Here is a 15,255-nt window from a genome sequence, read left to right as displayed (position 1 = left end):
TATAGCCTACAAGTTTGAGCAAATGAACAAAGTTGAAGTCATGAAGGTATAATTTTGTTATCACATATAGATTGTTATTGAAAATACATGTATAAGTTGAGCGTAAAATTATAAAATTTATGAGCATGACTAGCACTTTTTAATATAACTTTGTTGTCTTATAGTAGTTACATCATTTAACTAGTGGTACCTGGCGAAAAAATAAAAATGATTGTAAAAGCTCAACTATATTAAACATGCGGTATTAATCATTTTTATGAGGAACAATACTATACTAATTAATAAATAATACTACGTAATAATATGACATGATGTCACATTATTGGCAAAGTAATGTCAACATGTAGGGATGACCTAAAAAAAATACATGTAAGCCAGGGATGACAGCCATTATTGCCACTGAGTTCAAATAATAGTATAGATAGTCTAATTAAATGCGCACATAAATAAAGGAATATATTGCACCAAGAAAAGATATATAGAAATACAAGGCTGGAGACATAAGATGACTGAGATAGTAAGATTATATAATACAAATTCGTATAATACAACATCGATTCAACATATTAGGGAAGATAATTTTACATTTTACAAAGTACATTACTCTATATCTTAGACAATCTTGAAATATTCTATATCACATGCATGTAACAAATATAACACTGGAGGGACGAAGTCCATCTGTCCATGATTATTTTAGATTATATACTCTGTAATTTTTATTTTTATTTTTTTTAACTTCAAATATTTTTACAGAACCTAAATTCTTTTTAATGATTACAACTTAGGCCTTGTTCGCTTCGCCTTATTTTTGGTGAACTGAAATTATATTTATTGAACTTAAATTATTTTTACCAATTAAAATTAAACTTAATTTATTGATTCCATATACTTCTTTTTAAATACAACACTTTTCATCACTTGCCAATGCATTATTTCAATCACTAATATCTCCTACTCTATTACTAATATGTAAAAGTTTGATATTAATAAAGTTTAAACCATGAATCTAACAAGATCCTACATAACTATATTTTGCGTTAACTATAAATCATAGCAAGATCCTTTATTTATTACTAATGTTAATTTCATTTCAATGCATGTATACTTTCATGATATTAAATTTTTATAATTTTTTATATGTTGATAATCGAAGATAAATGTAATTAAAATTAAAATTATACGTTGACAAACATAAAATGGGAATCATTACAATTAATAAACGGAAAAAATATACTTTAAGCCTATCTTCTTTTATTTAATTTTTAACGGAAAACTACTCTTACTTTTGTAGCTAATAATAATTAATTTATAAAATGGATGTCATACAACATCTACCATAATGGTAAACACATACGAAGTAATTGCGTATCAATTTTAATTAAACTACTCTGTCAAACCATGATATGACACTTCTGCAAACCTTTATTTATTTCACAAGAGGAATTATCGATTAATTATACTCCGTAATTCAATTTGAGATAGTTCATGATTTGATTTAATTGATTGTTGCAAAGCAATGGCATGTGTTGGCTGCACATCGCATAAATCTCCGTCAATAAAACAATGTGTTCTAAACTACTACAATATACAAAAAGAAAAGGATTTTTTTTTTATTTTTTTATTTTTTTAGGGGTGGGGGGATTTGTTAATTACTACCTAGATTAGTAGGGCCTCTACAAATTACTACCTAGATTAGTAGGGAGTTAGAGATTACTACTTTGGAAAAAAAAAAAACAAAAAAAGCAAACAGTTACTACGTTTGGGGATTTTGGGTACATACCCGTGTTGTATGAGCATCATATATCACAGGTATTTTGGTCAAATTCTGTGAAACTTTAACTTACAACAATAATATATTTTGTGTTCCATTGGAAACATATATATAGTACCATTAAAACTTTAATGGTACTATTAGATACCACATCAGTATCATTGAAATTTATGTAGTTCATAAAACTCTATTTGTACTACTAAAAAAAATATCATGACATATTTATACCACCAAAAAATAATATAATACCAATACACTATCTAATGGTACAATTTATTCAATTAATGGTATTTTTACCATCTAATAAAAAGTTCATATTATATATTCACAAATTTGTCATGGTATTTGTTTCTAGGTACAGCAAGAGTATGTAATAAGACTTAGCACTACCTTTGTCCACTTTACAATGATTTTTGGCCGCAAATTACGTCCCATTATTTATGTCAAATTAATTCATTGGTCAATTTGATTAAAGTCGGTTTATATAGAATCACAAAGTATTGAGTAAGTTTGTCTCAGTGTGAGTCTACCTACCTAATACATAAAATTTCAAATAAATAACTTATATGATATTCTTAAAAAAATTCAGAACTCTATCTGAATTGATGTCTAAAAACTTACTCCCTTTGTATCTGGATAATGCATTAGTTTAACTGGTACATGCGTCAATGTACAACTTTGAAAATTAATATCTTTAAATTTCTATTTAGAAAATTAATAGAAAGTTGAAATAATAAAAATTTACATTGGGACTATTTTAGCAAAACTTTACATAACAACTTTTGCCCTTTATATAACACGAGTAGTATAAAATCAAGTCAAAGTTAATATGTGAATAATGTAAAGTCAAAGTGATGCACTTATTCAGATATGGTGAGAGTATATAAATTTCAAAAGTTAAAATGTTTAAAAACTTATTTTTCTTAGGTAACATGAAAGACCATACTGAACCGGCACCTCTTACATGTTTAGTCAGCCAGCTCCGCAAGTCAACGCTTGAGAGTAGAAGAGGGAGATAAGGGAATCCCCCTACTCCCAAACACTTTTGTAGTTAGTACGTGAAGCTCGAGTTGGTGACCTCAAAGTCACAAGATGAGTTCCCCACCAATTTCACCAAACTTTGCTCGGTAACTATTAGGTCTCACCAATACTTTCTCTCTTGTAGAACTCTCCAACAGAGCCTTGAGTCTGAGTTAGCAAAAGAATAAGATCGTGCTACAACTAATACGGAACGAGGGTTATAGTTAATGGCCTAAAGTAATATTTAAGTACTCTCTCCATTTCAATTCATTAATTAAAATGGTTATATTACTTTTTGAGGTCAAAGTTCAATATGTTCACTGATTGCAAACATCATTGTATTGTTATGTAGAGTATGGTCTTCTTTAATTCATCTCTATGGCCCCATGGATATATAATTTAAGAATGATCCAATGTATGCACTAGAGATTATAAAAAAAATAAATTAATAATTTTAGTGAAATTAGAAAATACTAACTAAAAATATTAAACAAACATACTATGTATAAAACCTATGTCTGTTAAAAAAATAAAAATAAAAAAAATTGAAAAAAAGACGAACCACTCCATCACCTGAATACTCCTATCAAGATAAAGACAAGTGTTGTGTTTAATGAATAATGGTGGGAGTGCAACGTATTTAAGTTAAGATAGTGATGAGTCGACTGATTAGACTGAAAAATATTAAGTAAATCAAGATACATGAATTACAATTAGGCAGGTCTTCTAATCTCTTAAGATGGTCTAAGTCATAGATAGAAAATGAAATTTCATTCACTGAGTAATGTGCAATTATTGTAAAGTGGTCCGTTTTGTTAATTTTTTGCATTGATTGAAGTCATCCACTCGTCCCACTTACTCGACAATTACCATTAGTTTCATACAAGTATATTATTGGTTCGTGCTTAGTCTATCTACAATTGAACTTCAATATTACAATGCTGAAAAAGTCTTTTAACAATACAACATTAATTTCTACACAAACAGTTTCACATAAACATCAACCAAAGTATTAAACTCTTTAACCTAAGCAAACACTCCCATTGACTAACATTTCTAATGGGGTATTGTTTGTTAAATGGCATGAAAGAAAACCATAATTTGATTCAATTATTACGTAATTTTTATATTAAAATCGCTTTGTAGATTATGAGTTTTAATCGTTGTGTCCCAAAACGGCCATGTAAGGTAGAAAATTGCTTGTCAAACTCCATGCATGCCCCTCGAATCCTCGATCATTCTCCCTCACCTCCATTAGTGGATTTCCAAAGGGCTTCCAATCTTCCATCAATCTTTCCAATATTATAAGCTCTAGTTTTTCATAATTTTGTCATAATCCTATCCGAAGGTACTTCGTATACATTTTTGTCATAATCTGATCCGAAGGTACTTCAATTCGTCTGATATAGTAGCTATTTTACAAGCTAAGGACATCTATCTAAGTTGTTCCTGATATCTCAACTGTCCTTCAAATGAAGCATGGTTTTAAGGCAAAGATTATTCGTTGCCAGTATTAAATCGCAGGCAAGGGTTGAATTGATGATGGACTTGGTCACATTGTCGCATACAATGAATTTGATGTAAAGTTATTTTGTCTTGTGAATTTGCATTGTTTCAATGAAAGTAGAGTATGAGTCGTATGATAATATGAGTACGAGTAGTCTTTTACTCCATTTGAATATTCGATAATAACTTCCGTCAAAGAACAAAAGTTATACACTTAGCTTGTACTACTATATATGGAGGAATGGAGGAGACTGAATATTAATTTCGAAATATTCCACAAAGACCATATTAATGCTAGGTATCCAAATACTGATAGTCTGATACAGTTAAAGGGTTCACAACACCAATCTAAGAGATTAGCTTAGAGACCACAAGGTTGGCCACAATCAGCACACGCGAGAGCATTGTTTTTATGGAATTCGCCACCAAAAATTTTTCAGCGGCACCCTGAAGAAAGGTGTTTGGATGATAGTGAGAATTGGCGACAGCCACACACCCAACTTGGCCTGGGTTGAGTTTTGTGCAGGACTGACTAAGACCCTTAGCACAGGACCCCAAAATATTTAGGAAAAATTGACATTTGACACTAATAATCCGACCTTTCACTGGTCTTCACATATTGGTCTGACTTTTTTTTTTATTAACTCAATATAGTCCCATTTTTTGCACTTATCTTCTTACATTGAGCCTAAATGAAAAATGACCTGCTACAACAGGTTCAATTCCTATCTGGCAGTTGACAGTTCTATTATATAAATAAAATCTACTTGGCAAGGGACTTGGATTTTCTTACTACGTAGTTTTTTTGGAAATTTTGACTTTTACTACCACCAAAATATACCACTTTGATTTTTGCTACATATGAAAAAAATTATTTTATTTTACTACTCCAAAAAAAAAAAAAAAAAAAAGATTTTGCTACCACTTAACCGTTTATGTTAGGGTTCCGTTAATGGTCAGCCATAAAAATTTTTACCACAATTTGCGTGTCGAAAAATATTTTGTTAAGACTTTAGGGGGGTCATTTTGGTTTTTAAGGATCCAAAGTGAGCTTGATATTGGAAAAATAATAATGTAAGTGCCTCGCTTAGCGTGTAAAGAAAGTATCAATTTGCGTGCAACTATATTTTTTACCACAAAAAATTACTTGGGTAAGTTATAGGGTCATTTTAACCCTTAAAAATTCAAATTGAGCTCAAAATAGACGGAAAAAAAAAACGTATAATATAAATGCCTCGTCTAATTTGCGTGGAGCTAATTATATAATTAGAGCCGAAAAAAGTGGAGCTCGGAATTGACATTATTGAGCCTGTAAATGCCTCGTTTTCAGTTAGGGTTCGGTTAGTGGTAAGCCATTAGACCGCACTCAACCCCTAAAGTTCATGCTAATAATAGATCCACTTAAAGCTCGTGCTGTTGAGCACGCCTAAGCAATAGTTTGTGTTGTTCTAGCCAAATTAACCTTAAATAATTTTTTAGTTTCAAGGAACACATTACCAAATTTATCTTTGAATTGAAATTAATTTAAAGGGCATCATTATATAATTAGCATAGGGCCTCCAAAATAATTGAGACCGTCCTAATTTTGTGTTGAAATTATAAGTAAGAGACGAGAGAAGGGAAAGAAGAACTTTCATGTTCTCAACCAATTCGATTAAATGTACTCGCTTTTTTTTTTAATTTCTTTTTCTGGTGAAGAAATTTGTACTTTCATCACTCCTTACTTCACGGCATGATCCACATATAATATCAATATTTTTAATTAACTTTTTTCTTTCTTACCTAAATTTTTTTTTTTTAAAAAAAAAAAAAAAAAAAAAAAAAAAAAAAAAAAAAAACATCTTCATTCTACTTACTACATCATTTTATATAACTAGGGCAGCTTGGCCATAGCTAGCAATAACCAAGCAGGTTTTTTGGTTTGACCTTGGTCACAACTTTAATTGTTGCCAATATTAATAGAGTAAAATCGCAAAATACGTAAACAAATATATTTCGCGTATAAATGTTTGTACAATTTTTTTAGGAGTTAAAAAAAAAGACAATTAATATTAATGAGGTCATATAAGTAATTAAACATATTCAAGGCATAATTATCTTAACAGTATTCATAAAAATAGAACAAATATATTTAAGGGTTAATAGGTAAATAAATATTTTAATGGGCATAATTTTCTCAACACTATTCATAAAAATATAACAAATACTACTATAATATAAGGGTAAGTATGTAAATAAACATTTTAAGAGGAGGTAGGGATAAAAAAAATAAATAAATAAATAAATAAATAAATAAAACCTCAATTGATGATAGTTTGCTTTTACTATCATTAACAAACTACCAATACACTATGCTCATATGCTGCTGTGCACATGGCACTACTTTAATTTAAACTAGGTTAGATCCCGTGTCATGCACGGTTTTTCACTCTTTGTTACGGAGTATTAATTTAAAACTGTATTTAAACATAAAAAATAATTTATTTTGTCCAAAATTTATTTCTTGTTTTATCCCAAATCAAGCAACTTAAAATATTTGTTTTATTGCAAGCTTTCTTCTATTTTGAACCCTGACGGTATTTTTTTTTTATTTTTTTATTTCACATTTGATAATTTTTCATTCACCCATTATGCTAGGTTGAAAGATATAAATTCATGATTTTTTAACTATAAATAATCATTATAAATTAAAAAGTAATTACTTATATAGGAATTTATATAAATATATGATAAAATATCTAAAGTGGTAAATATACTTTTGTACGATTTTTTTCCTATATTTTGGAAGAAAATATATTGCGTATATTCACTATCATCATTAAAAAGTAATTACTTATATAGGAATTTGTATAAATATACTTTTGTACGATTTTTTTCCTAAATTTTGGAAGAAAATATATTCCGAAATTACAATGGATGAAAATTGAGAAAACATAGAAGACAATCCACAACCATCATTAGTCGCATAACCTCTTAGACCTGTATGTAAAACAATAGAGTATTTTTAGTGATCCTATTTGTGTGTAAGGCATTAATGCATAACTTATATTCCCTATGCTTCCTTATAATCACAACACTTTCTTTTTACATGTTTAATAATAATAGTAATACTTTCTTATTTGGTGAGTATTTTATTATTTCTTTCTCCCACTAACTCCACTTGCATAATTTATTTTTTCTCCTACTAACAATTCACTCTATAATCCCTATATACCTTTTTTTTTTTTTTTTTTTTTTTTTTTGGGGACAGGAAACGAGCTCAGATTTTATTAATCAAGCAAAAGGCTTAAATCAGCCGATACAATTCAGAAACGCCATAAGGCACTTCCTCCATCCAAACTCTAAGGGACTCAAAAGAAGAGCAAAGTTTAGCTAGTTCATGAGCAACACGATTCCCACTTCTTTTGACAAAGGAGAAGGAGCAAGACAGGCAGCCCCTAGCTAGTTGGAGAATATCACTCACAATCGAGCCAAGCTCTGTAGGAGGAACTCGATGCTTCGATAAGTGGCTGTACAGCTTGAGACATTCTGTTTCAATACAAACCCTGCTAAAACCCGAATCCAAAGTGACTGACAATGTGTGCCTCGCAGCAAGAGCCTCAGCAACATCAGCATTAATTAAACTTGCCCTGAACACGCAGACACGTCGAGGCTACAACATCCCCCACAGCGTCACGCATAACACCTCCTAGACCCATGCAATTTGAGCTGAAAATGGCAGCATCTGAGTTGATTTTATTCAACCCTTGCGAAGACCAGAGAGACCTTGAAGTTCCTGAGCCTGCACATAATATGTTTGAGTAGTTTTTTGTATGAATTGTAAAGACCACTATCAATTGTATGTCTTAGTGCAAAAAGCGAACAAATATAGTAAAGTTATGAGCTGAGAAAGATAATGATGGAAAGCATAATTATATACATGAAATAATAAAACTTTTTAGTGTTACAAAAGAGTATTAAATGGCAACCTAATCACTAAAAATACACGAAATTATTAAGATACATATTAAAGATTACAAAGAATTATATCAAAGATATTCACAAAATAACAATAATATATGACATCAAGAGATAGGGTCAAGGGTGCCCGGTGGCGGGGATTCCCCTAAAGTTGCAGATTACTTGAAGATGACCTAGCAGACGTTTACATAAAAATAACAGAGCAGCTAAAATTAAATGAAGATTTCTTAAAAATAACAGAGCAGCTAAAATTAAATGAAGATTTCTTTTACAAAAAGCAAGCTAGAACATTAGATTAATTGAAGGACAGGTAATCCCTAAAATTTAATGAAGATTTCTCTTACAAAAAGCAAGCTAGAACATTAGATTAATTGAAGGACAAGTAATCCTTAAGTACATAAGGAGTGACGTCATAGGAGTAGTTGATTGTCCATATTTATTCAACTCCAAATAGAATAAACTCAACAAGAGAACGGATGGACAACAAAATTACCGTTTAATTTTACGTGAGATCAAATGAAAGACTTAAAATAAATATTTATAAATATATTACCTCCGTTTTTTTATTATTTGCAGTAAAATAAAAAAATAAAAAATAAAAAAAATAATAAAAAAATAAAAACAAAATTATGTCTCATAAATGATATTCTTTATAATATACTTCGTTTATCCCAGTACAAAATCAATGTCGTGGAATGCACGATACCCTTAGACAATCGGTCAATTAACACACCCAAGGAGGAAGAAATATGCTCCATAAATGGTTACATCTTTACTAGCTTTTGGTGTCTCCATTTGAACTTCTTCATGCATGTCACGTGTTCTATCCACCTTGGCGATTAATTTCCTTTGGGCCTTAGTCGTAGGAGCATACGGTTTTTAGCCCAACTTAAGGGCCCTTGGTTCGCCAACACGAACATCATTACTACGAGTACTGTTGATCCTTCCAATGTTCACCATGTGTTTAGCAAGAGCTTCGGAAATTATGTCAAAGGCCCTAAATTTAACGAAATTGTTGAATTTTTCTTGGAGATGGGATCTTAACACGGATTCTAGTTTGTGGCAATACCATCGAAACTTGGCTCATTCTTTCTTCGGCCATCCCAAATTCAGTTCGATTTCTATGGCAAAAATGTGGGAAGAGACAGATAATAGACTCATCCCATTAATTGCTCGGCAAAGTCTCTAAGCATGATGTTGAAATCGACTTGCAAGATTTGTTTAACAGGTTTATTTATGATAATGTATGTAGCATTGTCATGGACTATGACCTAAATTTCTCTCACTTGATTTGCCACCTTTTCCATTCTCCCAAGCCGTGATTGATCTAGAAGAGGTGCTTTTTCAGCGTCATGTTATGCCAACATTTATGTGGAAATTTATACTACCTCCGTTACATATTATGTGCAACTTTTGAATTTTTTATACCTCACAAATAATACCCAAAAGTTGCACATAATATGTAACGAAGGTAGTAAGATGGCTAGGTATTGGAGAAGAGAATTGAAATACCAAAAAGATTGCCAGATTCTTTACAAATTCATTAACAAGATCCTAGCTACGAAGAGAGAAGAAAGGAAACTCGATAAGCAAAAAGAAAAAAAGTGATGAGGTAATATTCATTAACTTATTGACAATTTATATGAATGACCTAGAAAATTCCACAGCCCCAATAAATAGTAGTAATGTTGATAAGTTTTTAAAGGACGTGTTTCTGAATTTCTTCCTAGCATGAGGAGATACAACTAGTGTTGCTTTTTTTTTGGTTATTTTATCTTCTTACCAAGAACCCCATTGTAACTGCTAAGATTAGGGAGGAATTAAATGCTATGATGGTAGAAAGAGACGATGGTAATAATAATAATGACGGGTTTTTAAGGAAGTTTACTAAGCACAAAAAAGATCTAGTATATCTTCTTGGTGCAATATGTAGGAAATAAAGGTTATGTAATAGGGGTGAGCATGGGTCGGGTACCCATACCGTTAACACTGATCAGTTCGGGTAACCGATAACCAATAACACTAAATATGATATCCATTAACCGAACCGATAAGTTCGGGTACCCGGATTTTCGGATCGGTTATTAGGTACCTAATATGCTATCCAATAATGAAAATTTAGACTTTATAATTTAGTTATTAAGAATGATATCATTCAACACTAATTAACAATAATACCACATGATTATTATTTCGGGGTTTTTTGTGTCCTTCGGGATAGTTACGTCACCAAGACTGATTTCCCGCCGGCTGTACCTGCAAAACAACGGAAGCTCCGTGTGTCCGGGATTCTGCCTCCGGTGATCAAGTTAGAAAGTGTTCGGAGTGATATAAAAAGTGTGGAAAGTAAAAGTAGATCTTCTCGGATTCTGAGATCAGGTGATTTATCCGTTTTCGAGATAATTGATTGTGTGTAATAAATGAATGTGTCCCCTAAATGGGGTGAATCTCCCTATTTATAGGATAATTGGTAAACGTGCCCTTACATATATCATTCTGACCTAGATTTGGTGGGCTGCGCCGCTTTGCGGCTTTCTCGGGCCCTGGAAGTTGTCGTTCCCTAATGAATATTCGTATGCCGCGTGTCAAGTCCAAGAGAGTCCATTTGGACCCCTTACAGAGTGGCACATGTCACACTCTCATTGGACCACATGGCGGGGGTACAAATCCCTAAATCATTTTCCCCCCACAGGGGGTGACGTGGCAGGCCATGTGACACCTGTGACATGTGTCACACATGCAAGGGTGAACAACATTTTTACTGTGTACCGTCTGGAATAAATGTTAGGGTTGCCCCTGAAACTTTTACCCCTCCATAAATATGTTTTCACCCCCCTCATTTACGCATATTCACGAAATTTTTTCGAGAGAGAATCTTGGACTTTTGAGAGAATTTTCTTATTGCCGATTGAGTTTGATCTGCCTACATCACAGTCGACCCAAGAAGTTCCAACAGTACCTTCAATACAAGGTAACTGCCTGTTCCATCTCTGTCTTGTTCTTTAATTTTCCGTCTGTGTTTGTTATTCCTTGTTTTTAAAATGGTTTCACAAACACATATGGCACAACCTAGGATAACTGTCATCCAGTCACCAGGGACGGCTGAATCTAGGACTAGGAGTGCCGGCTGCTCCCACTTAGACTCCCCTCTGCAAATACCCCCGAATTTGACTGTTTGTGTCTGTGCAGGACACTATGGTGAGAACTAAAAGGATGGCCCAGGGCCCCATAGATGGTGAGGAAGACGATGACACTATTAGGGTGCCAAGAAGTGAAGTTTTTGATCACCCACCCGACACTCCAAGCACGCCGGATGACTCAATTCTAAAGGAGTCAGATGATGGGTCTGATAATAGTGCATCCGGCTCTGAACAAGGGTCATCCCAGTCGGATGCTGTTTCAGGCGGTTCTAACAGTAGAACCAAGCCGCTTGTAGCCCATGAAGAGCTAGAAAACTCTGAGTCTGCCTCTGACTCTAAGGAGGAGGTCGTCTCTCCTTAAAAAGGACAAGGGGAGGATTCTTCCTCTACTCGAGAAGAATTCACTCCCTATTTCACCCATATCTCTGCTGGGACTCATAGGAATATGTTAAAAAAGCTAGAGGAATTCTGGGACACTTATGTCATGGGGGCCGGATAAAAATGAAATTCATGTCCCTGACCTGGACGATACAGTCGTTTGGCCATTCAATCAGAGTTATGAGGATAAATGCTTCGGCTGTTACGAAGCAGCGATACAGGCGAGCCTGAGATTTCCCCTTGACAAGGACGTTGAGAAAATCCTAGACTGATACCGCCTGGGTGTTTGGCAGCTTGCCCCCAATTCGTGGGTGAACGTTCTTGGGTACGTCACCGCCTGTAAGATGTTGGGGGTGAAACCGTGATTCGAGGCCTTTGCTTAGTTGCATTACTTGAGCAAGGCTCCTAAGGCAACCGGCCCTGGGTGGTATACCCTAACTTGTCACAAAGGGTTCATGATGACCCTGGGCAAGGAATCAAAATGGAAGGACTGGCGGAACCGATTTTATATCATCTCCTCGTCAGATACCAGGCGAAACTAGAAGTATAATACTTGGAACAAGAAATCGTACATTCTAGGACAGAAGGCTATCCTCCCGCCTGTTCTTGATGAAGGCTAAGATCAAATTTTGACACCTGGCCTGTTTAAGGTCTCCACCAAAATCTTAGAGGGAGGGAATGAATGGGAGATAATTCCCCATAGTTACATCCCTAGGTTTGAGTGGCTAAGGGACCCTCTTTACTTAGCCGCTTGCGGCCTTAGCACAGAAAAAACTAAAGGTAGCTGGTTCGGATGGGATCGTCTAGAAATATATATATATATATTATTATTATTATTATTATTATTATTATTTCTTACTGACACTCATCCGTCCTTTTTTGCATAAGAAGCCATGACGCAGCTTTCCCCAAGTAAGAAACCTGCTAGCTCTACTGCCGCCTATTGCCAAATGATCAAGCAGAAAAACCAGATCTTCAAGAAAGATCAGCTGGACCATATAAGTCTTCCAACACTGTCACATTCAGGCGGACCTTATTGTCTTGAACTTGACGACGCCGCCCCCAAAATCGAGGAAATCTGTGGCGTAGAAAAATCCATCTGCTGCCAAGTCTGGAGATGATTCTTATCCTACTACTGCCGACAAGTCGCCTGCTTCTCTTGAAGCACTTAAAAAACCGGACGCCCCTCAGACGTCGAAGAGTGGCAAGCCATTCACTATTGTTGTTGGCTCAACAACAACAGGCGGACATGCCTCAGACGGACGCAAAGACAGGCGTCCTCAAGACTTGGAGGTTGAGCTCCCAGGTATTAGTGCCTTCAATCCATTAACTTACCCTAATAGGGTAAAGTCTTATCAGTAGTCGCCCAGCATCTCTGAAGACACCCGGTCTATAGGTCGGGCTTATGTCAACTTCTCACTTAGTGTTGAATGTAGATGCTTCCTAGAGGCCGGATATACAACAGTTCGCTAAGAACATGCTGAAGGCCATCTTTTCCAAGGAGAAGGATTCCGTGAGGGGGGTTGGCACCTTCAACTTTGATGCTATTTTGGCCCTGCTAGCTAAGATAACCTGCTTTTAAGTTAGAAAATAATTCTAACTCCTCTCGTGTCGTCTGTTTATTGATGATCTTCTTTGCCGGATGTAGGCCATGCTACGGGTGAATGGGCTCAAGAAGTCGTTCTCAGACAAACAAAAAGAGGTAAAGAGTGCCAAAGAAAGGGCTGCCTCTACTCTAGACCAAGCCATGTTTAACATGTAAAAATGAAGCACTGACCCATGATATCCTGCATTCTCAGGCGGAGGCCAACCTACAGGTCAAGCAGCAACTAAAGGCGGCCCAGAAGAGGGTATCTGAGCTTAAGGGCAAACAGAAGTCAGGCAAGGGCGAGCTTGAGAAGCTTGGGGATGTCAGCAGGGATACATACAATCTCCACCGCCAGAACGAGAGTCTGAAAAAGAAACTCGCCAACCAGGAAGAGCAGGTGAGGGAGAAGTACCAGGCTAGAGTCGAGGAGGAAAAGAGGCAGTTGATCGAGGAGAATGAGAATGACTGCGCCATCCGGATGAAAATGGCTTGGAAGGCTTTGCATCCTGACGATAAATACTCCGACTGGGAGTATCATTTTAAGCAGCCCACTGACGAGCTTGACGAGGAGTGGCTGCAGGCGGAGAAAAAGGGTGAGGCTGATGGTGATGAAGACATGGCTGAGAATGAGGACTTCGAGCATGATGGGGGCCATCCGACTGATGCTGGTGAAAAGCCGGATGGAAATGTAGAAGAGTCCTCCCCTCAAGATGATCAATTTTAAGTCTTTCTTTGGTCGAATGGCCTGATGATTAATTTTTTGGCCTGCGTGCCAAGTATATATGTATCTTTACCGACTAAGGAGTCGGGTTTGATTACCAATTTTTCTTTTCTTCACCGATTGTAAATCGATTAACAGTACTTTATTTTGACTAACCTGGGGGTCGGTTTTTAATATGAAACAGCCGGCCATTAGGTCAGTTTTCCTGCATAAAATTTTTTTGTCCTTACAATTTTATTATGCATAAATTTTGCTAAGTGCGTAGCCTTTTTATCTTATACATGTGATATATCAGATGTTCTTGCCCCTGGGCGGCTGTGCGCTTGGTTTTAAAGGTGAATTGATTGACTTAGAAATTTTTGATACTTGAAAGAGTATGATTAATTTCCAAGTCAATCAATCACTATGGTGAATGCCCCAAACCAAGAGGACAATCGTCCATTGAGCAGAAGGGTAAACGTTTAGTAGCAGACGACCATTAACCATATTAAGTCATTTTGAACGAGTAATGCTTAGCTGCTAAGTTTTGGACTTAGCTTATTTGGACGTCTGTCTTTCCCTTAAGCAATATCAGGCGTCTTAATGGTAAGCACCAAGATGAGTTCTTTTATCTAAATGAAATAATAACCGGCTACCGGTTGGTATAGAAAGGGCGGTAAACCTTTAGCTATCTAGGTCTCATATTAGATTATTCAAGTCAAACAACTACGAGCTTTTCTTTATCCAGACAGTCGGTTGGGCCGTTTGTTTATTTGAGTTTATAGAGCAATGTACCACCCAAATAGGAGATGCTCTCTGCGACAAATTCACCCGAATGGACATCGCCGAATGTTGTACTCTTGTAGGAGCATACGGTTGGTTTAGATTTCGACGCCTGCACATTGCACAGGCGGTGTTCCCATTGGGAGATATATCTAATACAACAAAAATAATCAAATTTGAATATAAAAGGCAACTTTTCATTAATAGGCTTTTAATTTACAAAAAATTTACAAGTCTCAGAAGTAGTACTTTTTTAAGTTGTCTACATTCAAAGTTCTGGCTAGCTTCCTACCGTTTGGAGTTTCCAGGCGGTAGGTGCTGCCTCTAGCTTCTTCATAGATCCGGTAAGGACCTTCCCAATTGGGCACCAACTTGCCTTGCTCATTGGCCTACCAGTTGCCTCCAT

General features: G+C 35.2%; 1 protein-coding gene across 1 annotated transcript; it reads left to right on the top strand.

Annotated features, from left to right (window-relative positions):
* Positions 1–13,429: 13,429 nt before the first annotated feature.
* LOC110687675 lies at positions 13,430–14,090 on the top strand. The gene is made up of 2 exons (XM_021864302.1): positions 13,430–13,480; positions 13,578–14,090. The coding sequence occupies exons 1-2, from the start codon at positions 13,430–13,432 to the stop codon at positions 14,088–14,090; spliced, it is 564 nt and encodes a 187-aa protein (XP_021719994.1).
* Positions 14,091–15,255: the final 1,165 nt, after the last annotated feature.

This window comes from Chenopodium quinoa, unplaced genomic scaffold, assembly GCF_001683475.1.
Source record: "Chenopodium quinoa cultivar QQ74 unplaced genomic scaffold, ASM168347v1, whole genome shotgun sequence".
Lineage (NCBI taxonomy): Eukaryota > Viridiplantae > Streptophyta > Magnoliopsida > Caryophyllales > Amaranthaceae > Chenopodium > Chenopodium quinoa.
This window is presented reverse-complemented; position numbering and strand designations above follow the sequence as displayed.